Raw genomic sequence first — 25185 nt, 5'->3', positions numbered from 1 at the left:
TTTTTTGCACCCAATAATTGTCGTTGTAAACCAGATGGTCATTTCATTCATCTCTTTTAACATGTTCAAGAAGATTGGAAAGAATTAAGTTCTGGATGAGAGACCATAATGAGATGGGCAGATTTTGTTAAATCAAGTATTTGTGCTATTGCAACTAGGACAGAGTTAGTCTGCAAGTGGAGTTCAACTTCTCAACCTGCAATTCAACTTTTTATTAATTCTTTAATCATCAAGAACTGCTGCAATAACTCTGTCCTGTGGACGACCTGTAGGACGACATGAGCACAGCTTTTTGTTATACAGAGACACCACCAATCACCACCAATTGGTGGTGTCTCTGTATAACTATAACTATTTTAACATGTTTTGGTCTTCAAACAACTAATCCCTACTCCAAGAGGGGGAGAATCACTACGGATGAAACAAATAAACATAGAAACAAACAACATGTACATGAAAAAACATAAAAATCTGATGACAACATGTATCGAAGCCGTCGCACACAGCCCAACCCACACCCACGACAGCAAGCGGCCTCCTAGGGGCCCCGGAAGGCACACGGGTCGCAGCATGCCAGAAACCCCGCGGCCTCATGCAGTGTCCCATCTTTTTATAATACTGGAATTTTCCCATCACTGGGAGTCAACCCGAGTGATTGCTGTCAGAATCTTTCAAATGTATCCAGTATTGAGAGAAAAGCTTCAGCCAAATGAAGTTTGTTTTTGGCACTAATGAGCTGTAGTCAGCTGAAGCTATTCTCTCAATACTGGATCAATTTTAAAGATTCTAGCGCCAATCACTAGAATTGTGTGTGTGAAAATGATAATAATGATCATAAAATAATATTTAGGGGAAAATAATGCACTTTTTTTTTTATAGTTACCAATGCCACCATGTTTGTTGTCTTGTTGGGGATAACTTAAACCCAGGTTAGACTAGGATAGGTTACATTTTATTTTGTTATTTGTTTAAGTGAATATAATTTGCTTCGATTATGATTGGAATTTTTTTGTTGTTGTTGGGTGAGCCAATTGATACAGTAAGCAGATAGTGGTATTTTTCTACTTTTTTGTGTTCTATTTCTGTTCTCTTTTCACCCAATTGCTCTATTGGCCATCCTGTATTACTTATGTGCAATCAATAAATAAACTAAGCTGTACGCTACGGCAGGGGACAGAGAGTTATAATATCTTACACACCATCTGTATACTTCAACATTCCCCTTCCCTTCACAATATTCAGACAGTTTTCCATGCGCCACAGCTCCCTCCACGCAGCTGGTTTGTGTGTGTGTGTGTGTGTGTGTGTGTGTGTGTGTGTGTGTGTATGTGTGTCCTTGTTTGTGTTGCACAAGGTGTTTAGACGGTATCGTGCCGTGACTTCTTCTCATTAGCGGCCGCCGGCTTGAGTGTGGCTGCTGAATGGGACGCAGTGACCTTATCTCCTCCGCTCCCGAGGGATTTCCAACACACCCTAACACCACGCAGAACACGTCCAAAGACTCGCTCCTTCTAAAGGTTACCTTCATGAAGTTTTAACTTTACTAATTACCCTCGTAAACAGCAGAGGGAGGTGGTGGTGGTGGTGGTGGTGGTGGTAGTGGGGGGGATAGGAAGCAGGTGGGATGCGCCATAGAAGAGGGTATTAATTGGATCAGAAGACAAAAGGCCTGACGTGCGGGGTCACATCCTTGTCGCACCGCGCGATATCACACCATACGTTTCCCAGACGTTCATTTCCTGAGTCGGTGTGGAGATCTTTGTCTGTGCTCCGAGACATGTTTGCTGAGAGGGGCTTGTCGCCAAGACCCTAGCCAGCTACGTTTGCAACTGTTTTTCGCATTAAGCGCATAGAATGTGCAGCAACACAGAAAATATTGACAAAATTGGATCTGACTATATACAGTAGATATTGCCTTTTTCAGAAGGGTCCGGTTCTGAGTCACTGAGCTTAAGCATTTGATTTTCATTACAGTAAATATACAATACAGCACAGCACACAGATGAATATCGTGAATGCAGCAAAATGTGTAATCAACTTACGTATTATGGAAAACCACTGAGGCTTGTGCGATGCAATGTAGCGTGCTCACATGCATACACACACGCGACCACATAGTCTCACACACATACACACACACACATACCGAAGCAGCCCTCTTTAGTGTTGCACGAGAGGAACGCATCTATTTATAAATCTGAGAGAGGTGGATTGTGGCCTGTGTCAACACATGCGCCTGTGTGTGTGTGTGTGTGTATATGAGTCTGTTTAATTCATAGTGATCAGTGATGCATAGCAGCCACGTGTGCAACCAGCCCTGCTACCTGTGAACAAGGGGCAAGGGAAAGGAAACACTGACCGGACAAACCTAGCAAGACCAAGATGGAGTTAAAGACTACAAGTGCAGTGCCTGTTTAAAACATGCCTTTTTGGAACGGGGTGCATTGTGGACGTAAGTAACTCAGTCTCAGAATCCTGAAGGCCCGCGCCGCCGCTGCACATGGCTCACTGTTTGCAAAGCCCCGCCCGGCCAGCTGAGCGGCTCGCAGATTGCTTGTTCATTCAAAGTTTATTAATATTACATGTGCCGCGTGTCCAAATTGCACCAAATTCGACACTGCACGTCCTTGGGTCCCGGGCAATACAAGTAGAAGTAGAAGAAGTGTAAAGTAGATCGGATGAGCGGTTGTCAAGATAATCGAGGGGCAGACAGGCGATGGAAATGCATCCCAAGGGCTATTTCACAATGCTGCAGCTAAACAGGAGTCCTACAGACCAGGTGATGTCTACAGCGCAAACCATGAGTATCATGAGGTTCAGCCAATCAGGGATTTTTCCAGGAATCCCTGATGGTCAACATCCTGCAATACTCCCACTGAGAGAAATCAGTCATTCGTTCAGAGAACACAGTGATTTTTGCTGCACCAGCAACATCACCAGACTAGAATTGACTAAGCCAGTGTTTTCCTATAAGTATAAGTACAAACAAAACAAAGAAAGGTCTTAATCAAATACACACAAGCTTAATGTTGTGAAGTGTAGGGGTAATGCTAAAAGTTTAAATTACATTTCTATCCAAAGTGAATGGCAGCCACTTTTAAGACTTAACAATACTGTATAGTGATACAACAACAAACATAACAGCAAAGCGGCAACGAAGGCCAAATGAGAAGGTCGAATTTCATCCAGTAACATCAGCACAGAGCAGGTGCCTGCAGGATTCAACCTCCAGAACATATGAAGCAGATTGGAACCTGACCAATGTTCCCCATCGGGGGTAAAACAAATACACTCCTTTCAAGGGGCTGCAGGGTGAGGAGATGCACGGAGGGTTCAGGGAGAGTCCATCACTGAGAGGCCACAGTTTATTATGGGAAGGGAGTTTATTACATATGTGGCAATGAAAGAAGAGATTATTGGTGCTCAGCTGTTTCTTAACACATTAGGAAGGCTTGAGTATTAATATATCAGAATCAGAATCAGAAATACTTTAATGAGGACGGGTTTAAAAATTTAAAAAAAAAAAAGAAGAAAATTGATATGACTTAATTATATTGTTTTGATTTTCTGAATGTATTTGAAAGTTGTAACATCGATACTTAGAGCGTTTTTCCATTGAAATACCACCATGCCCGAAATCAATATGATATATTTTGTTCCCAGATATTTTATGGATGTGGTGAGGGAGGACATGCAGGCAGTTGGTGTAAGGGAGGAAGATTTGCAGAACAGAAAGTATTGGAGGCAGATGATCCACTGTGGCGCCCCCTAACAGGGGCATCCCAAAGGAGAAGATATTTTGTTCCCAGAAATATTTTGGTCATGCACATCATTAAAAAGATGGTCAACTGGAAAAAAAAAAAAAATGTATATCCCTTGAATAGTCCTCCCTCAATCCCTCCCTTCACCATACCAGTAAAAAAAAAAAAAAAAAAGGAGGGTCGTACCATAGTAGTAGAGTAAATAAAGATATTTAGTTTTAAATCAAAGAATAAAATGAAAAAAATAAGTATTTATATTGATAACAGAATCGTCTTGTGAGCCATCTGAATAGTCACCATTCGTATCAAAATCAATTTGTGTGTGTGTGTGTGTGTGTGTGTATGTGTGTGTGTACTGAAACAATGTATGCATCTCTGCCACCATTGTTGTATAAACGTGGCTGGCTGCTTGGTGCCAGATAAATAAGCATCAACTAGTCTTCATCCAACTCATGCGAGTAAGTAAGCATCAACACCAACTGAATGAACTTATGTCACAAAACCGTCCAAATTCCAGACGACAAAACGATGTGTGTGTGTGTGTGTGTGTGTGTTCGTTGCATACGCTTTGTTGACACAACAATGGCAGACATACTTCTTAAAGCCAGATATGCGCATCCGCACCACTGCATGTGTGTCAGACAGACGGGGCATTTTCAGGCTGGGTGCAGCTCGCCCACTCCGCTCATCCACTTATTTAAGATGAAGATCTGAAAAAGAAGATTGTGTGTGGGCCTGTTTGTGCATACACTGATATTGGAGTATTGGAGAAAAAACACTTGAGGGAAAGAAATTTGTTTTTTTAGGGGTGCAGTAGTCCTCCTGTCATAATTGTGTGGTACTAAGCAGGAGGAGATCGGCCAAATTACAGACATTAACTGTGCAAAAGACATAAGTGTGTGTTTGGCAGAATTCTAATGTCTGAAAATTAAGAAATAGAGAGCGGAGCAGCACAGCGGAGAGACAAAAAGTGAGTGGGAAGGCAGAGTGAGATGAATGCAGACATCCCAACAGGCAGACAGACATTTTACACACAAGGACATTTCCAAGTACTTTACATAATACATAACAGGCATTATATAAAAACACTGGAGTAATAAGAGCCCGGACATAAAAAGCCATAAATAAATAAAGAAAGCTTTCATAGGCCACGTTGTTAACATTGTTGTTTTAATTTTACTACTGTGTTATTTCTTACTTATTCATATTTAAACCCTAATGCACAAACCCAACAATCAACTGTAAGTGTAAAAGGACTGGGCCAGGAAATTTGGCTGATATCCCATTCTGAAAAGACCAGACTAAGCAAAACGTGCCCCTATAAGAGCAACCTGCTGGAACGTGAAAAAGCGGTGCCTTATATTTACACAGCAACGACATTAATTAAACATCAAATGTTGTTTTTGTGCCGACGGGAACTGTGCCTGTGAAGGTTTTTTTTACCAGCTCAGGCCCTTTTAGCTTGAAATGACGGCTTCACTTGTGTTTAGGAACCTACAAAGGGACGGACGGCACAGAAACCGATGTGGTGTTCCATTAAAAAGATTAAAAAAAACACTTCAAAGACAGGATTATGGATGAGAAGAGGAGAGGAGCGGGAAGCAACGAAAGAGAAAGAGACAGAGAGAGAGAGAGAGAGAGAGAGAGAGAGAGGAGACGCGTAAAAAACAAAGGAGGAAACAAGATGAGAACAGAGCAGTGGAGAGAGGAGGAGGAGATGAGAGCGGAGGAAGCATGGGGGGCTTTGGTAGAGGAGGCGGGTGGAGAGGGAGGAATCAATGGAGGGATGAATGGATGGTGGGAAAAGCTCAGAGGTTGAATTTGTTGATCCCTTTTCTCCATCTCTCTGAAATTTAGGTTTATGGTCCACTCACGCTGAACGTTGCTTAACCCCAGCGTGTTGCAAGTCGCTCCAAAGTGAATTTGTACGAGAGAACATAAATGTAGGCATTGAATTGCAGACCTCCACGTGCCAGCTCTCTACGGTCAAAGAAGCCTTTGATATTTAATTGACCACCCCATGTTAAGTTAAAACCCATCCATCGCTTAAAATAACAATTAATTTACAAATATTTGGAGGGGAATAAAACCATCTAAATGGTCAATGGACTGAATTCACATACAGTTTTTCTAGCCACTAAGCCCACTCCTATCACATGCATCACATTCACCTATTCACACACTGACAGCAGCGTCAGCCATGCAAGGGTACAACCAGCTCATCGGGAGCACTTATGTGTTGGGTGTCTGGCTCAAAGAAACCTCTGCAAATTAGCCGGGAGGAGCTGAGGATGGAGCCACCAACCCTTAGGTTTCCAGACAGCCACTCTACCTCCGGAGCTGCTGCCGCCCAAATGTCACATGCCTCACATGCTGGCTCCATGACACTTAAGACATTTGGAACAATGCAAGACCACTTTGGATTGTAAATCTGGGCTATATTTTTGCACATGGACATGGGCAAAGGCACCTTCACTTTAATGACAATAAAGGAAGATAAGAGATAAGAGAATGGCGTTTAAAAGGCTACTTTAAGGCTGGCAGTCTATAGTCCTGTTCAGGGAAGTAATTACTCCATTCCTTCGCTCCCCTCCACTCCAGGACTCCAGTTAAATTATGTTTCTTTTGCAGTGGTATTTTTAGTGATTGTTATTATCACTACTGTTGGATGATCCTTATTATTATTGTTATAATTAGTATTTCTGGAATTATGCCACAGTATGTCACTACTATCTCACCGGACTACAGATATATTTATACAATACAGCTATGCACATATTTACTAGTACCATCATTACATACTACACACTGCTGCAATACACTATTCAGGGGTCCAGCCCCAGCACGCATAGAGACACAGGCTTGACGCTGTCCTTTTCTTTATGTGTTTTTGTTGTGTAACAGGATTTATTTTTAAAATAGGGAATTTAAGACATGGACTCTCAAAATACAAGTGGTTTATTAACTGTCCGAGCAGAGAGGAGATCAGGCTGGAGCACCCTAACACCGTTGTCCACAACATGTAATTACACTTCAGATGAATACACAAGACGTGTGACGCCAGCCACTGTGAGAGCAGCTATACACGCGCCACGGTGAGTTAGCCTTCAGAATTGATAGAAATTTCAGAAATTTCTATTTCTACAGATACAATGTCTTCCTGAATTGTAGTGAGTTCTAATAAGAAGCATAATAAATGATATAGCGAAAGGAACATGTATTTGTGTCTGTGTTGTGAAATAATTCCATTCTTTCTGTGTTTTCATGTTCCAGATGCTACAGAAAGGCCAAAGCTCTAAGACAGTAAAGAAGCAATGGGCAGAACCTGCTGCCTTAGAGGTCAGCTACTCCTGACTAAGACTAAAATACTCTCTGAAAACGCTGCTATGTTTTGGAATTTTGTTGTTTTGGACAACTGTTCAATAAAACACTTATCTTTTACTAGTAGTCATGCTTTTAACTCTGTTTTGACTTCTCTCATAACCCTTTGTCCATAACTCCACAAAAAGTAAGCGACAGTGGCTCAGAGCATCTTATGACTCAGCACTCCACTCGGAATCTTCACAAAAATCACACCCCCAAGGGAGATCTAGAAAGAAGGAGAATGACCAACAACGTCAGATTTGTTGCCATTATAATATAAGTGTATATTCCATTACAGACAATTTATTTGGCGATATGTCCCTTTGACTTGAAGTTGGTTATGACATTAACCTATAAAAAAACCTACACCGTTGCAAATACACCTTAAACATCATTACGTCACAGAGATCACCCACGTCACACCGACAAACCTGGACCACGTGTTTTGCTGCCTGCAGCTAGATTTGTACTTACTTTTGCGTAATTGCCACCCTGTCAACTTCTGTTTATATGTGTACATAAAGAATCTTCTGATCATATCTTATGTGCTCCAACCATAAACCAGTTTTACATCTGAAGTGGTGTACTGCGTTCAGCCTAATACATATGTGCACTTCTTCCATGTCCCTATAACCACGCCGCTTCCTTTCAGCACTTTGCAATTGTTGCTCATCATCATAGCGAAGCAGTATTATCACAATGCATTGTGGGATACACTTGCCAGAATAGTGTCAAAGATATTAATAAGATATTTCACCAAATGTAGTATGATATCCTGGTACTTTGTGCATACTAGTCAATGCATTCTATAGTTTGTATAGAAGCCCACATACTAACTGAGCATACTAAATAGTATTAGTACTAACATGTAAATCTCTGCAAGTGATGCCATATCCCCTGAAATCAACTGAGAAAGAAGAAAAGTCTCACAGGGAACTCTACTGTGAACCGCTCGGGAATGAGATTTGTCTGTTGGAAAGGCCCAAAAATTGTAGGTCGTTTTTTCTTACCTTCCACACAACACTAGTGCTTGTGTGTATCCACAGCCACTAGCCTAATACATACACAAGCCAGGAGCTAGCCAGGCTCAACGAACAGAACGTGACTCAGTCGAGTCACAGGAGGAGTTTTCACAGGATCGCAGGATCACCCCCCGCCCCCCATGCTGGAAAATGTGACATTTTCCAGCATGGTTAATAGTGAGAGTGGTTAATCACAACAATCCTAGGCTATTATATATCCCATGACATTTTATAAAAATCTTAGCGTGGACAATCAATAGACATTTTGTGACTAACATCTTATCCACATTTCCCTGATTAGAAAGGGTGCTTGCAGACAATAGCTGCCCTTCTGTCTCGTTCCAGAGGAAAAAGGCTCCACTGGGACTGAGCCCGGCACGCCCTGTACCTACCCATGTATGTCACGCACACACAAACACACCCACACAAACACACCCACACAATTTACATGGACAAAGAATTACTGTAGATACGCAACACCTTTTATTCATTGTCTCTTCTCTCTCTCACTCTCTCTCATCACCCACCCAACGTTGTTCTACCAAAGCTATTGAAGGGCTTCCTTCCAGGTACATTAAAACATGTTTTCATTAAACATTATACTGAAGATATAAAAATCTAAATTTTCCAAGTAAAAAGGAAAAAGAAAGCAGAGGCCAGATGTCAATGAACAAGTTCTTTGAAAGGCATTAAACTAGAGCGTTAAAATGTGGTTAGTGCTTGAAAATTAATGTGCAGATCATAGAATGACAACTGCACTGAGATTGTCCTTCTGACAATGAAGACACAACCAGCCTAACAACACAACTCTCACACGGAGGAAAATAGTCAAAAAGGAGACCGCTGGTAGAAAGGGGGCATTTTGTACTCAGCACTGCTACGTACAAATGTCTAGCTCGGTATCTCCTCAGGATCTTTTGTTCTTGTTTTGCAGTAGAGACAAGGAAACTCTATTATCACCCTGTCTCCATTTAATGACTGCGAGTCCCTTCAAACTCTGGGTCAAATGAGGTCCTTCTGTTTAGATTCTTTCTGGTTAGACTAACAATAGGATAAAGAGATTAACAGTAGTCTGAGCTATGTTTAGATAGTATTTTGAAAGCTAGTCCGCATTGTGAAAGCTAGGATAAAGCAATGTCGGAAATTATTACAATAATCATGGAAAGAAATTTGACATCGAGCAAAAAATACACACTCATATTATACAGAAAGTGAACATTTAAATTTTCTGATTTTTAGGCTATTTCTTCGCCAAATTTCACTTTTTGAGGATGCAGGGCACTTTTGTCAACAAGCCAAGGCAACACACTGAGGACTCTCTAGGGCACCTGCAGGTTTGACCTCCGCACAGAGGCCATGACCTTTTCACTTAATGGACAGCAACGACTGGCTTGGACACTCAACCAACCATCAGCATTACTGTCCGTTTCCCCCGCACAGTAATGCTCTGATCACGAAAACATCCTCCTCTTACCTTCCTGTAGACCAGCATGTTTGGAGACTCATCCACCACGCCGTTACTGCTGCTGTTGGTCTGGGCCATGGCCGAGCACGGGGGCTGGCCACACTTCTGCTACACAGAGAGAGAGAGAGATTATTTCTGCTGCAATTATAAGGCACAAAAACCTGTCAACAGCAAATGTTCCCGTCTTCACGACCAGGGTTAAAATATGTGAGAAAGTGATTAGCACCTTGTCAGCCAGAGAAAGCCGGAGAGAATGAAACTAAAACAAAGATGGATATAAAGATCCTATCCGAGTGGAAGGGAGATGCACAGAATGCAGCCAGGGTGTCAATAGTTCTTTCTTGGCCGGCAAACTGATAACACGACACGTGAAGCATTGTCAAACCACAAGAGTGCAATGTTTGATACAAAAGCGAGAACTCTCCAATTTTTGTTTTTCCTTCATGAAAAGTGACTGCCTGGCTTCCTAATTATTGTAAGACCTTGAATCTACTTCTGATAGCCATAATATTAGGGCTGGGCAAGCTCCCTCAGTGGTAATGTACCGTCATTAAATCAAGATATTGTCAAACGGTTATAAACAATTTGTCGTCTTAATCAGTGATAAGAATATTACATATTTGAGGGAGTTTTATTTTAAGGCTAGAGTTTTGACCCGATATAATTCACATTACCATATAGTTAAATGTTGAATTTATGAGGAGATCATGCAGTATATGTTGATATCTATAAAATTTCCCTCTAATGACCATGATAAACCACCCATTTCAACCATCCCTACATAAAGAGCAAACTGGGTAACTTGAAAACAGGACAAATACACACAGTACTAGCTAAGGCTGTGGTAGGAACAAGCAGCAAGCTTCCAGTGCCAAAAATGTAACAACTGACAGCACCACCAGAGCGAGGCGACGAGGACAATGCAATCAAAGAAGAAATTTGGCAGAGATCTGAATTAAGATACAGTACCTTCCGCTTCACATTGTGGCTGGGGATAGCAAATAAACTACTAGCCGTCCCGTGGTGTTTTGGGAGCTGAACATACAGTGTAATACACACACACACACACACACAAGCGGAGTTTCTGCTGCTGGAGCCAAACGCACACCATTCAATTTCAGCACCACGGACAGCTCCAAACGCTCATTGGCGGTCCAATAGCTTATTTCAGCTTCCTAAACCAATCGAGCTAATCTAACCTCGCACAGAGAGGAAGCATGTTTTAAACACTGGTATTTTCGTTTTCCTTACTTATCTCCCTCGTGCCCCCCCCCCACCCTCAAAATATCCAAGACGAGGAAATTCTAAAAAAAAAAAAAAAAAAAAAAAAAAACACAACAAAAAGGGGTTGACAACCTCTTTCGGTTGTCAACAGTCAATCTTTGGGAATCCGTGGTTTTCTTTCACCCATTGGAAAGGCGTAAAAACCAAAAAAATTAAAACAAAAAAAACGAGCGCCCCGAAACGCATCAGCGAGCGGTGTCCTGAAGGAGCCGCCTCGCGCCGCCTTCCTCCCTCCGACCCGGTCGCGCGCGCGCCCGCGCGCCCCCGACCCCCGGAGCCAATCACGTTGCGAGCGATCGAGCTCGCGCCCAACTCGGGGCGCCTTGGCAACGGGGCGACGCAGGGGACGGCCGCTTACGCAACGGCGCTCCGTCCTCCCCGGGCTCCTCACTTTCGGGAGACGTTGCTGAAGTCTTTTCACGGTTGTGGGGGCGGGGAAACAACCGGTTCGAGCCCCAGAGGGCGTCACTTCGCACACGTGGTGTGGTGCTCCGTAAGATCAGTGCTTTTAAACCCCGCGTTTGATACCGAGCTGCTCCTTAAAACAGCCACTCAACGCATTGGCGTGATCCGTGCGCCGTCGCCGCCACCGTGCGAGAAGGCGCTGACGGGAGGTGAAGGGGCGGCCGCGGTTATTTCGCAGCCTCGTCGTCGTCGGTGGACTCTCGCTACGGACGAGCCGAATCCTCGGACGCAGAGACATCACCGCCTCAAGTGGGCGAGAAATAAAATGGCAAAAAAAACCAAAAACAAACAATCCATCAGAATGAGGGGGCCTCCTGTAGAAATGAAGCGACCTGAAGCAACCACCTCTGAACTAAAGTGTGTGAAGGGAAAACCCAGATGTTGGGGATGTTAAAAAAAATAATAATAATAAAGGGGGGGTTAAAGAACACATTGCAGTTTCTAATGGAATTTTGGGGCCTAACGTGTAACTGCCGCTCGCTTTTGATGGGCCGCGCCCTGTTTGTCAGTCATCAGTAGCTATTGCACTCGCTGATCCATCCATTTCCTCTTCTCTTCTCACTTTGGCTGAAAGAATTTTGTCACAAAATTGTTTAGGAACGCTTCATCCGTCTCGATATCGAAATGGACAGACTTCCTCGGGATTTGTCCTGTAGAAGTAGTTTATTGGCGAAGAACGTTGGCCGACCTCTGACTAATCCCACGTCTAATAAAACGCTACATAAAGTAAAGCCATATTTTCACAATATGTCAGGTTAACAAAGGTGATTCTGAATATGAATGTAATTAACACCGTATTGCTTTGGAATTACTGAAAGGGGTGCGACAGGCGAGTAAAGTGACGTCAGTTCTAAATCTTTGAAACATAAAATTCAAAGTGAGGACTTTTCTCCCCCCCCCCCCCACCCCCCACCCCTCCTGGTCTGCAGACAAAAACAAACATGGTTATGAGATGTGATTAGAGAAAGAAGCATGGAGGGAACCCCGGATTCAACTGAACACCCCATTTGTTTCAACAAAAACATTTTATTTCAAACACTGACACATACCATGGCACATGCACAAACAATGGCCCAACAATGGAATATATAAACCTTTGTTTTTCGAACCGTTTAAAATAAGACGTTAGCTCAACCATAGTCTGTATATCAATTTCTTCCCCCACTGAGTTGCCATCATTTGTCTCGGGGCTGCTATATTTTGGCCCCGGAAAAAGATCTTTCAAATAACAGCTGACACCAACATCCAGGTGCTAAAAGTGCAAAACTAATCCACCTGGCACTTCCTTTACGATCCCATAACTACAAGCATACAACAACCAACCTGGGCTGAATGGTGTCTGCAAGTAATCTTTAGTCGTTTGATTTTCAACTTTCATACTAGTTCTACAATTGTCTCAAAACAATGTTGTTAAGCCGTTGGGAATCCCTGTCCGTGGGAACACGAAAACATGCCAGAACAAAGTTTTTCGACGGATTGTTCTTTTGGCCTTTTGTTCTTCAGCAGATGAGAAATATTTTGACGGCTGTGGCCGGGCAATGTATTTATTTTTATTTTTTTTAGCAGATTAAATATTGAAATACTCGTAAAGATTCTTAGATGAAAATAGATAGTGCTTTCGGTTTTGTTTTTTTTAACGTTATGTCGTTTTAACCCACCTCTACCCTTTCATATTAAAAGGCTGATTTAACTGGATGTCCTTTCAGGACGGTCAGTTTGAGTGTGGAGCTGGTGTTGGTTGAAGTGTTGGTGTTTACTTTGGCCCGAGCATCTCGCTCGGTTTCACCCACTGGTCAAACTGCTCCTCGGTGAGGTAGCCCAGCTCCACCGCTGTGGCCTTCAGCGTGGAGCCCTTCTTGTGGGCCGTCTTGGCTATGGTTGCTGCTTTATCGTAGCCTGAGGGGGACATGATATGGGCGTGAATAAGTACATCAGCTGAGCGAGTGAGTTCTGTGGAGCACAATCAACTGTGAGGTTTAAAAATGTAGGTCCAGCATCAGATAATGCAAGTTTAACAATGTGTACAAATGTCCTTCCTTATAAAATGACAGTTAAATGCTAAGATTAACTTTGCCATAATTGACTCTAGTTATTGGCCGTTTCTCAATACCAGGTACGCAAAGTCCGGACTTGGTAGTTTAGACTTGGGAGTACAGACTCCCGGGGACCATAACCACCGCTTGGTGCGAAATGCATTCTGGGATATTTGGCCGTCCCAAGTCCACACAAGTCACCACCGATGCATCCTCGATTAAATGGGCGGAGAAAGTCCACATCCGGGCATTTGGACTGGCCTTGGCTTGATGCGTACTTTGAATTGGAACAGTACTTGGGCTGCGACTGATGACATTTTACAAGTCCACAAGTACAGACAAGAACGCAGATTGAGAAAGGGCCCTCGTATTGGCATATTCCACTAACAACATAAAAGTACTTACACACTAATATCAGGGGAAACAATTCTGATTCTTTACAGCTATCATGCACGAGTATCTGGTTGAATTTAGGAACAGGTGCTCAGGTGCTTAAAATCCAGGTTGCTCCAACGGTCAGTGTACGCTTTAATTGTTTCTAGCCTCTCATGTAAGTCGCTTTGGGAAAAAAACTGGGCATAAATGAAAGGCATTCACTAAAATATGTTGGTGCTATATGCAAATTATATTCCATATTGTACATGACTTCCATGGCTACACTTGCATATCCCTCTGACAAGAGCATTAAAAAATATATACACACACAATTTTACGTGTCAAATAATGTCATTGTCTGTGACTGCCATCTAGTGGTAGAATTGGGGACTTACAAGTCTGCAGCAAACATGCCAATCCTGAATGGGTGGATCAGCCACTTTTGTTTATGTGCTTTTAAGCTTGACTCTCGAAACACAGGTTTTGCTGACTTCTGCTTGACAACAGCTGCTAGGCCGCAGCTAGAGATGCTAACAGTCAAATGCTGCACGTACCAATGTGTGGGTTGAGTGCTGTGACCAACATGAGGGATTCGTTCATCAGCTTGTTGATGCGCTCTCTGTTGGCCTCGATGCCGACGACGCAGTTATTGGTGAAGGAGACGGACGCGTCGCCGAGCAACCTCGCAGAGTTCAACACATTTTTTATCTTAAAAGGGAGAGAGAGAAAGAGAGGTCGAGAGAAGTGAAAAGAGAACAGAGGATAGTGCAAAATATAGCACTTACAGTCAACAATGGAAGTCAACAAAGTCAAGTGTGAGGGTTGAATAACGCCAATATACACTCAATGAACACTTTTGTAGGTACACCTGTACACCTACTTATTCATGCAATTATCTACTCAGCCAATGGTGTGGCAGCAGTGCAGTGCATAAAATCATGCAGATACAGGTCAGCAGCTTCAGTTAATGTTCACATCAACCACAACTACCCACAATTGGGGGGGGGAAAAAGTGAGCTCAGTGTTTCTGACCGTGGCATGATTGACGGTGACAGAAGGGCTGGTTTGAGAATTTCTTTAACTGCTGATCTCCTGGGATTTTCATGCACAACAGTCTCTGGAGTTTAATCAGAATGGTTCGGAAAACAAAAAAACATCCAGTGAGCAGCAGTTCTGCGGATGGAAACGCTGAAGCACACAATGGTAGGGTCAGAATTTGGCGCCGACAGCATGACTCCATGGACCCAACCTGCCTTGTGTCAACATCCCAGGCTGGTGGGGGTGGGGTAATGGCATGGGGAATTTTTTTTTGGCACACTTTGGGCCGTGAATACCAATCAATCATCGCTTGCACGCCACAGCCCATTTGAGTGTTGTTACTGACCATGTGCATCCTTCATGGCCACAATTTACCATATCCCAACGGCTACTTCCAGCATGATAATGCACCATGTCACAAAGCAAAAGTCGTCTCAAACTGGTTTTCATGAACATGACAATGAGCTCAATGTTGTTCAGTGGCCTTCCCAGTCACCAGATCTGAATCCAGTAGAACCCCTTTGGGATGTGACAGAACAGGCATGACTTTGCAGCTGACTAATGTGCAGGAATTATGTGGTGCTATCAGGTCAACAGGGACCAGAAACTCAAAGGAATGTTTCCAAAAGCTTGTGGAATCTATGCCGAGAAGAATTGAGGCTGTTTCGAAAGGGAGGCCCTACTCAGTATGAGTAAAGTGTTCCTAATAAAGTGCTCAGAGTGTATAAAGTAATTATCATAGTTATAGTTTTGCCAGTCATTCAAAAAATCCCACATCTGAAAAGGCTTTCAAAGAAAAATACCATTGATACCCTTTTTGCAGTGACAGTCCATGAAAAAAACAGTCTAGAATTAGCTGAAGAATGCCTCTTGGAATCACTCAAGCCCATGTTTTACCATCATAGGTTTGAAGACATTGAGTTCGAAGTGTCCGTTGCTGCCTCCGATGGTGACCGCAACATGATTCCCCATCACCTGGGCTGCCACCATGGTCATGGCCTCACACTGGGTAGGGTTCACTTTGCCTGCACAAGAAAGACGGATTAACATTTAGAGATGCATAAAAACCACAAAAACACTGATTACAGCATAACATTACAACAGTCACAGCACTGTCGTCATGGAAACATTTGACCATCCGTGATGAGGCACTGCCCTCCTGTATAACCCTGTAGAGTCGGAGAGAGTTGACTACATTTTTTAAATACTCTGGCTTGCTTTACAGTCAATAGATAATTGGGGAAGCATACAACAAAAATACATACATTGTGAGTTAAAAGTAGTATTTCTTTGTATATTGTTTTCCTTTGTTCCTTCCAATGGTTCAGTAAAGTAATGCTTAAGCAATATTCTCGTTAAGCAGCAATGGACAAAACCGTGTGTAGGTGTGAGTGAGTCATAGGCCGTGGGGGTAAAGATGAAAAGGGCAGACCTAAAATAAAATAAGGCCTGAAATGTGAACCTGCCGCTGCTGACGGGAGTGAGCAGCTGGAGAGAGGGGAGCACTATGGGTAAAAACATGTAGAGAGAGTACAGAGAGGGAGTTTAAAAACAAAGAGAGAGAGAAGAGTAGGAAGCTTGTTTTGTTGTTTCCATCTGTTGGTTTTGCAGCCCCACTCAGAGGGTCAGAGGGTTGTGTGTGTGGTTTTTTTTGTTTTGTTTTTTGTTAAATACCAGCCTGTGGAATTCAAAGCGGAATCCGTTAATAAACTAAACAGTGGAATTCTACTCAACTATCTTTTATTTAGTGATAGCATTATTGTTGTTGTAGCACTGCTGCCTGGAAGCATCACCATTCATTTGGTTAACAGAAGATAAAGTTAGTGATCAGTCCATGGGTCTGAACCCAAAATGTAATGTAATGAGATGTTCGCATTTCTCCTAGATAGAGGATACTGTAAGACCTTTTGGCATCCCAAAAATGAATATCAAAAAGGCATGAGAAGTCAGACACTTGTGTAGGACAAATTTTCAATCTGCAGTTTTCGTATGAACCAGTACCAGTGATGGATTAGGGAGCCCGCCAAAACGCACAACAATCCCAGCCTGGAGTAAGTCCTTAAAAAGGAAAGTTGCCAGGACACATCAGACGCCACTGTCTTGGTGTTCCAGCAAAACAGGTGTAAAAACCCATGACCTTAAACCCTACAAACTCAGTTAAACATCGAGTTTCACACCCTAAACCACGTCATTTCATCAGTCCCCCCCCTCCCCTCACCTGGCATGATGCTGCTCCCAGGTTCATTCTCAGGTAGGATGAGTTCTCCCAGACCAGAGCGGGGTCCTGAGCCAAGGAAGCGAATGTCGTTGGCGATCTTCATCATGCTGACGGCCACCGTGTTCAGCGCCCCGCTCAGCTCCACCAGGGCGTCGTGGGCCGCCAGGGCCTCAAATTTGTTGGGGGCCGTTACAAAAGGCAGGCCTGCCGGGCACAGAGAGACAAAAGGTGAAAATTAGAGGCTTGAGTAAGACACGGCTCCAGAAGAACAGTCTTAAAAAAAAATTTAAAAAAAAAGGAAAAAGAAATGAGAAAGTGAGGCAAACCATTTGAATATTTTCTAAAATAAATTTTAAATCATTTCTGGTGCAAAGTATCTCCACTTATAGAAGATGCTTTCAATAGACCATTATATTTAAAAGTAGAAAATATTATTTTGAGGAACTGCCCAACAGTTCTGTGAAGATGAGAAATATTTGTTCACGGTTTTCCTAATTACAGCACTGACATAAATAACAAGAAATTGGGAAAGACCCCATCCCAAGATGTAGCCCATGTGTGGCACGGTGGCGCAGTGCATTGCACTGCAAGAAGGTCCTGGGTTCGATTCCCGCCTGGGGAGCTGTTGGCACTGTGCTCCGGCGGGTTATCTCCCAAATAGGAGCCTTTCTGTGTGGAGTTTGCATGTTCTCCCCGTGCTCTCATGGGGTTTCCTCCACCTACCATCAGTAAGGACCCCCACCAAAAACATGCACCCATCATCGTCTGACCAGCGATGGACACTTGGTACCAGGTCCCCGGGCACGTCGACGAATGCTGCCCACTGCTCCTGGCTGCCCCCCCGGAGGAAAGACAAGCCAGGATGGGCAAAATGCAGAGGCCACATTTCACTGGCCACCAGCCCAAAAAGCATGGGTGTGTGCGCGTTATTTATTTATTTACATACATACACACATACATACATACATACACGTGTTGTAGTGCGGTCATGTGACAAATAAAGATTCTTAATTCTTAGAAAAGTACAATACAGGAAATACAGACAATAGAAACGGAATAGAATTTAAAATAGTGAATACGTGTTGGGGAAAAAAAGCTGGGATTTGGGTAGAGATAATTACACTACTATCTAATCTGCAATATTTATTTTTTCTATTCATAAAAACTATTTAAAACATCTGTGCTGGATTAAAAAAAAAAAAAAAAAAAAAAACATTCATATTTGATTATAGATTTACTCCACCCATAACGGACCTCTCGATTTTGTACCTGTGAGTGAGGAAACGGTGGCAGCTACTTTCTCAGCGAAGCCGATGCGGGTGTTGAGTCCTGTGCCCACTGCAGTGCCACCCGCTGCCAGCTCGTACACCCTGGGCATGGCTGCCTTCACACGCTCTATGCCGTACTTCACCTGTTGGACGTAGGCGCTGAACACCTGCGCGCGCACACGCACACGCACACACACACACTTTTACATTAAGCAACATGGCAGGACCTAAAAGACACCAAAGTACAAGTACCAAGATCCTGTTTTTATGGTTTTATTTTTACTTGTCATGAAGACACAAGAATGTAGGATTGAAATGACTCAGATTTTGAGATGTTGGAAGGTGTATTTCCCTTATTTCACAGGAGCTAGGCTCGTTGGTCTGCAGCCTCGCAATCAAGCCTGGCTGTGTTCAATCAGCTCAATCCAATTCACAATTAATTGGGTTAATTAGGTGATCGAGTTTCTAGGCTGACATGTACAATTTTTTTCTGCACAGGGCGAGTTGCCGTTAATTTTTTAAATTAAATAAATGAACAAAAAATGTTTACATTTGTGATGGACTGATAATTTGCGAGGCCTGATCAGGTTTGGTCCCACAACTACTCGGCTCATTTCCAAATTGACCAGGTATGAAACATCCTGCTCTGGACTAGTGCACATGGTCACTTCAAACTATTGACCAACATCACGTTTTAGCATGTTTCTTCAATATTTGGAAAATTACAAAAAAAAAAAAAAAAAAACCCTAAAACTCTAGTACAATTATAGAATGTGCAATTTCTTCACAAATAAATGTGGGTGTCAATTAATTGTTATCAATATTAAGCAAGCTTCTGCCTGATTCAAATTTTGAATATTTGGAAAAAATAAAATTGCTGCAAAAGTAGATGGATTTACCGCATGGATTCATCAGGGTTTCCTCTGATGTACTACCCACCCAGGCCTGAGCATCTTCAGATTATTTTTGGTATACTTTTAAGTTTGTTTTTTTTTAACTACAGTAAAAGTCGGGTGGCTCAGTTGGAAACATAGATGTAATGGTCAGGGATGCCACGGTGAGGAATTTTTCCCCATCGGTTAATAAACTCATGACAACACCGGCAACACCGGACATTTGACAAATCTGTAGACTCTTTCTATTTTACTGCGCAAAACTCTCAGTGCCGGACGCAGTAGAAGCTGTTTTCTCTGCAATATCGCACTTAATGACTTAAATAAAAGCAGTGGATTGATATAAAAGTTATTTTTTCTATTAATTAATTGCATGGAGGCTGTTGGGTGGTTGTAGTGATGAAGCAGATGGAGGATTTGGACATGGTGGTCTTGCATGGTGCGGTTCGCCCGGTGATTGCACCGGAGTTGCAGCTCCAAATTATTACTTGAGTGCTTGTGCTCTCTCGCTCTCTCTGGGTTTTATTTCTATCAAAACAAAAGCAAAGCGACGGTGAGGAGGTGGGCAAGTAATGTAATCTGTGTATGCCCGAACACTTGACACTGGTAGCACCCCATTGCATTAGCTTATGTCTGAAAAGAGACTGGAAAGTTTAATGCAGCATGGTAGTAATACTACTTTGTTTAATTTTCACCTTCCCAGTCTTTTTTTCGACTCCAGTGCTCATAATGAAAACACAATTATAAGCAAATTGAATGCACCAAGCACCGATTTTCCCTAGGCCTTAAACTGGCTCAGTCAATTTTGTTGTTGAAACGTGTCCAACACTCCCAAGTCAGTAGAATCAGTAGCCAATCTGGACTTTTTTCAAGTTTTTTGGAGAGTAGAAAAACGTTGATATTATTTAATTAAATTTCTTTTGATGTTGAAAACAGAGCATTCCAAGACTGTACATGAACAGATTATTTGTATTCTTTGTTGTTTTTTTTTTTACTTTTACGACAACACACTATGTTGTCCGGGCAGGTTTTAGCACTGACTTTATGTAGGGCCCCATGAAATCTGTGATAGATTTTTTTTCTTTTGGCTCTAGTCTCTGTTATCACAGAAGCTATAGGGCCCGACCTTAATGCTGCCATCACTGTCGCTGGCCCAGGTCCCCTTGTTAAAAAAAAGACACTTGGCCGCTGGCCCCCATCAAAAGACTCACCGGGCCTAACAACTTCTCTGGGGGAAACCCTGTTCATGGTGACCTAGTTTTTTTATTTCTGACCACATGAAGAAAATATGAAAGGTTTTGTACTATAAACATTTTGTTTGAAGTGACAACAGCTGTCCCTTGTCCAAATTCACAGGCTCTCTTTATTTGGCTGTAAAAACAGTCTCACATGGTGACTTCACGAGCTGCAGTACAGTACCTGTCCGAGCGAAATGGGAACGGCGTCCTGCGTGTGTGTGCGTCCAATCTTGATGATGTCGTTAAACTCGGCCTGCTTGGCTGCCAGCGCGTCGTGGAGGGTCTGCAGGCCGGGCAGCAGCACGTGGTGCACCTCAGTCGCAGCAGCGATGTGCATAGCAGTAGGGAAGGTGTCGTTGGAGCTCTGAGGGGATAAGCATTTGTATCTGAAGGCACTAACATCTTTTGGCTTCCTTACCTTCACTGACAGCTGGGTTGTTCATTTTGACTTCCTCGGCATGACAAACTTTGAAGCACCATTTCCAAATCAATGTCACCGCGTCCTTAAGTCCACCTTTTTCATTTAATTTGCAGCCCAAGACTTACATTACTTCACTTTCAATGCCTTGTCTAAAGAGTTGGACATTGGGTGGTTAAGGTAGGCTTTTCTGGGAAACGCTGCATCACGACACACTCCAAGTTCCACACTGATTCATTGCAAATAAATCTTGTCCTGTTTGTATTATTATTATTATTATTATTATTCCATTCCCTCCCATCTGACACCCGCTTGAACGTTACCTGGCTTTTGTTGACGTGGTCGTTGGGGTGAACAGGGTCCTTGCTCCCCAGCTTTCCCCCCATGATCTCGATGGCTCTGTTGCTGATCACCTCGTTGACGTTCATGTTGCTCTGAGTTCCGGAGCCGGTCTGCCACACCACCAGAGGGAAATGGTCGTCCAGCTTGCCAGCCGCCACCTGAGGGTGAATAGTGAATCTGTTAATATAACATTGTGTGTAGGTGCGTCTGTGTATGTCTTGAATTCCTGTTAGCATTCTCCACCTCATCTGCAGCCTGGATGACAGCATCTGCAATCTTTGGGTCGAGGCCATAGTCCTTGTTAACCTCTGCAGCAGCTCTTTTCAGGATCCCGAAAGCCTTAATCACCTGGATCTGGCGCAGATTATACAATAGGGTGACGGGGAGGAAGATATTTTTATGTTTTCCATGTCAAGTATACTTCATCAATCATGAAACAGTGGCCAATGACGGCATATCTAAATCATCCAGCTCGAGACTTACCGGCATCCGTTCGGAGGGACCCCCAATCTTGAAGTTCATAGTGGACCGCACCGTCTGGGCGCCATAGTATTTGTCAACAGGCACTTTGAGTTCCCCAAACGTGTCCCGTTCGATTCTGTACTCTGAACTGGCCTGTAAGGGCAAAGACCAACGCACATTAGCACACTAATGTATGCATAGCTTAAACAAACAAAACATCTTCCTTTCAGTTTGTTGTAAGTACTATTTTGTCTGATTGCACAGTCACAGTTTTAAGCCAGTGATCCCGAATCTTTTTCAACTTGATACCGATTAAGCCACAGACCCCATTGGATAAGGGTGTCCCTCTCGGACACTTCTGGGAAGGCTATTTTTTTTAGGTTTCATATTGCCATTTCTTTCCCCATTTTTCTCCTTCACTTCACTGTCTTATTGTCTGTTGTTTTGGTGTGCTGCTGCAAACAACGCAATTTCCCCACGTATCCATAATATTCATTTATATAAACACAATATACATATTTTTTTACAAACATCCAATGTTAACAATAGAAATTATGATAATATATCTATATATAGAATTATTCACCGCTAGAAGGTGTTAGCTTACATCAAAACTATAGGGAATAGGAATAAAGTTTAAAAAAATAATAATGAAACGTATTTACATTTCTAACTGAAAGGGTGATTGAATGGCATGGTCGACGTACCGTCTTCTGATCAAACCTACGACAAGCAGTATTATCAGTACCGGCCGCACAGCTGATACAAACCACCGATCAGCAGTAGCTAACTGCTAAGCTAGCGCTGTCAGAACTGACTGACCTCCGATCGCAAACTCAAGTTAGCCAAGTGGACTAACTAGCTGTCGCGCTAGTTAGTCGGTGTCATTGTAATCGGTTCAAATGGAACACGTGTCAATTTGCGACGCACTTCGCTGGAGAACAACGGCGGCGGCTTGGGAAACTGTTCTCGGTTTACCAGCTGACTAGCCTTCAAACCAAATACTCGTTCGTTTCACGCGGCTAAGCTACTGCTAAGAAGGTCATTCCTGATAGCGGCTCACGCTGGTCTGTTAAACCAACAACAACAACAACAACAAAAAAGCAAAAACGTTATAGCTCACCATTCTGCACGGGGCGTGGGCCGCGCTGCGGTTCGAGCCGGCGAGCTGCCTCCGCAGAGCCAGCAGGCTGCCGTTCATTCGCTGCACGCTGCGCGCAGAGCGATACATGGCGAGACGCGGCGTGGGCTTCCAGGGGACGGCGAAGGGCGGAACCAACCAGGAGAAGCTTGCAGGGGGGCGGAACCCCATCGGTGGAGCAGGACCGGCGGACATAATTGAGAGCGGCACTGATTCCGTTGACGCGCGTTCGACGTGACTTGTTGGGATGGAGCTGTTCAGAATTCATTGAGACCAGTTCCTGTCGAGCTACAAAACTCACTGTGGAAATAAAACGTACATTTTATAGCTTAAACATTTTTTTCAACCTTCCAAATTCATCCGATTCTTGTTTTTGTTTTTTCTTTTTATTGTACTTTATTTTTAACTTTGTCATTTCTACTGCCTGTTTTGTTATTATTATTATTATTATTATTATTATTATTTTATTTTATTTTTATTAATTGTATTTTTATTACATTATCATTATTGTTATTATTATTGTCATTATTATTATTATTTGTATTATTATTATTATTATTATTAGCAGTGGTAGTAGTAGTAGTAGTATAGTCTGTGCCTTAATGTTGCAACTATTCGTGAACAATAAAGGACATCAATATCATGAATTGGGCAAAAGTAGAACTACTTCATCGATACAAATGAGTCTCTGGATGTTTGTGGTGTTTCCTCTCCCTTTGGAATTACTGTGCAATTACTAATGACAATTACTTGTTTTTCTGTGTGTTCAATTGTAAGAATTGTTAAGGAGTTATAATCATCAAGATTCAAGATTTTTATTCGTCACTTACATATACATACTTTCATACATACATGCAGTGAAATGTAATAAAATAATAATAGAAATAAATAGTAAAATAGTCATAAAAAATCTTGAATCTTGAATCATGATATGACTCAATTCAGATTCAAACTGAATTATATAAACGTTCTCCACCAGGGGGAGCTCAATAGATCCTAAACTACAAATCCACGCGACAGCGGGAATGACCGCGTTGGGCATCCCTCAACGCGTTGCGATGAGTGTGACTTTATTTAGCAGACCCATTTCGACCCCTTCCCCCTGGAACCATCGCCTTGAATTAGACAGAAGACAGAAACAACAATTTCCCTTATTGAAACGAGGAATGGAAAGGAGAGGAACTATTGTTTTTAATAAACCCAATGTTCTGCTACTGGCGCAAAAAAAAGTTCATTTTGAGTCATAGTCAATGGAATGTAACTAGGTTTTACCAACCCAGTTCATTTCCTTCTAATGTATGACCTATTGTGCATAAAAGCGTAGTCCAGATCCCAAAACTTAAAGGGGAGAAGATGAATCTTTGGCAAGCTATGAACCATTGAAAGAGAAAACTAGAAAAAAAGAAAAGAGCTTCAGATAAAGATTAACTGTTATGTTATTTTATTCTATTTGTTTACTGTTTTGTTAATGGTGGTCGGTATAATAATAAAGATGCTATGTCAAACCAATCTGCTAACCCCTTACTACATCTGTCCAATTTAATAATCATATATTTTTTTAAGTAGTCATTTTGAACGACATTTTTAACAGCATTTACTGCATTTCCATTCGTTTGAATAAGGATGATTACAAAAACAGTATTATCATTCACGTGTAAATCTCGTTTGTCAAATTGTGTGTTTTGGTGTCCCTTAAGAAGTAAACTATGTATATATAATGAAATGAAAAAAGGGAAAATGTGTTGAGGCGCCAGTCGGCTCGCCAAGACACTCGCCCGGCGAAAGACAAGCGATAACGCGCTCCTCCGGGAAGTTATCAGCCGCTCCGGGACGAGGGACTGACGCCACGGGAGGCAGCGCGGATCGATGCCTGCAATGATTGTCACAGTCCAAATATTGGCTATTCGGGCATTTCTTTCATGCGGAGGAGATGTGTCTCCGGGGGAGGCCACGGCCCTGTTTGCTCTCCGACTCAATTTATCTAAATTACAACCTGTTAGAAAGTTCTCTGCTCCCCTCCAAGGCCCGCTAGAAAATCGACCCGTGGAATTCAAAGGGAAATAGACTGAAGTGAGCGCGTTTATCAGCGACATGCCATCGCCTATCATTATAGAGCAATTTGTGAAATCCCTTCTATTAACCGCCCCCCACAAGCCTGTAAGGTTTAGGACACGAAATTAATGGCATAAAAAAAAGATAAACAGACTAAAAGGACAAAATATACAAAAATATACATAATAGGCTATTCTAAATGTGGTCTGGGCACAGGGTACGTTTAAAAGGCGGCGGTGTTATGGCTGATGGCTGTGGGTAAAACATATGAACATAATTTGCATGATTTGTATTCTGTGCAGATGAATAAATATGTACAATAATAACTGATAGCTGCTATAACTGTA

At 42.6% G+C, this 25185-nt stretch overlaps 2 protein-coding genes across 2 annotated transcripts in view; both read right to left on the bottom strand.

Moving 5' to 3' along the window:
- The window catches only part of rgs7b (regulator of G protein signaling 7b), a gene marked incomplete at both ends in the record, with an annotated part of 51038 nt that extends 41349 nt beyond the window's left edge, over nt 1-9689 (bottom strand). The window contains one exon of the mRNA XM_080020922.1: nt 9621-9689. Within this exon, the coding sequence (XP_079877048.1) occupies nt 9621-9689 (69 nt within the window). The remainder of the gene's footprint in view (nt 1-9620) is intronic.
- Nucleotides 9690-12366: 2677 nt separating this feature from the next.
- On the bottom strand, nt 12367-22928 carry fh (fumarate hydratase). Its single transcript, XM_080020920.1, has 10 exons — nt 22769-22928; nt 21667-21798; nt 21427-21537; nt 21165-21341; nt 20605-20787; nt 18294-18459; nt 17025-17228; nt 15704-15831; nt 14323-14476; nt 12367-13256 (listed from the first exon to the last, which is right to left on the bottom strand). The coding sequence occupies exons 1-10, from the start codon at nt 22874-22876 to the stop codon at nt 13114-13116; spliced, it is 1506 nt and encodes a 501-aa protein (XP_079877046.1). The 5' UTR covers nt 22877-22928; the 3' UTR covers nt 12367-13113.
- Nucleotides 22929-25185: the final 2257 nt, after the last annotated feature.

The sequence above is a fragment of the Zeus faber genome (genome assembly GCF_960531495.2).
Source record: "Zeus faber genome assembly, chromosome: 20".
NCBI lineage: Eukaryota > Metazoa > Chordata > Actinopteri > Zeiformes > Zeidae > Zeus > Zeus faber.
This window is presented reverse-complemented; position numbering and strand designations above follow the sequence as displayed.

What these genes read in the sequence shown, in the direction of transcription:
- fh (XM_080020920.1), bottom strand. Translation starts at nt 22,876, where the DNA reads ATGTATCGCTCTGCGCGCAGCGTGCAGCGAATGAACGGCAGCCTGCTG. An exon ending in ACCACGTCAACAAAAGCCAG is followed by an intron (nt 20,788 to 21,164) that starts GTAACGTTCAAG and finishes TTATCCCCTCAG; the next exon opens with AGCTCCAACGACACCTTCCC. An exon ending in CACCGTTTCCTCACTCACAG is followed by an intron (nt 17,229 to 18,293) that starts GTACAAAATCGA and finishes TGTGCCCGGCAG; the next exon opens with GCCTGCCTTTTGTAACGGCC.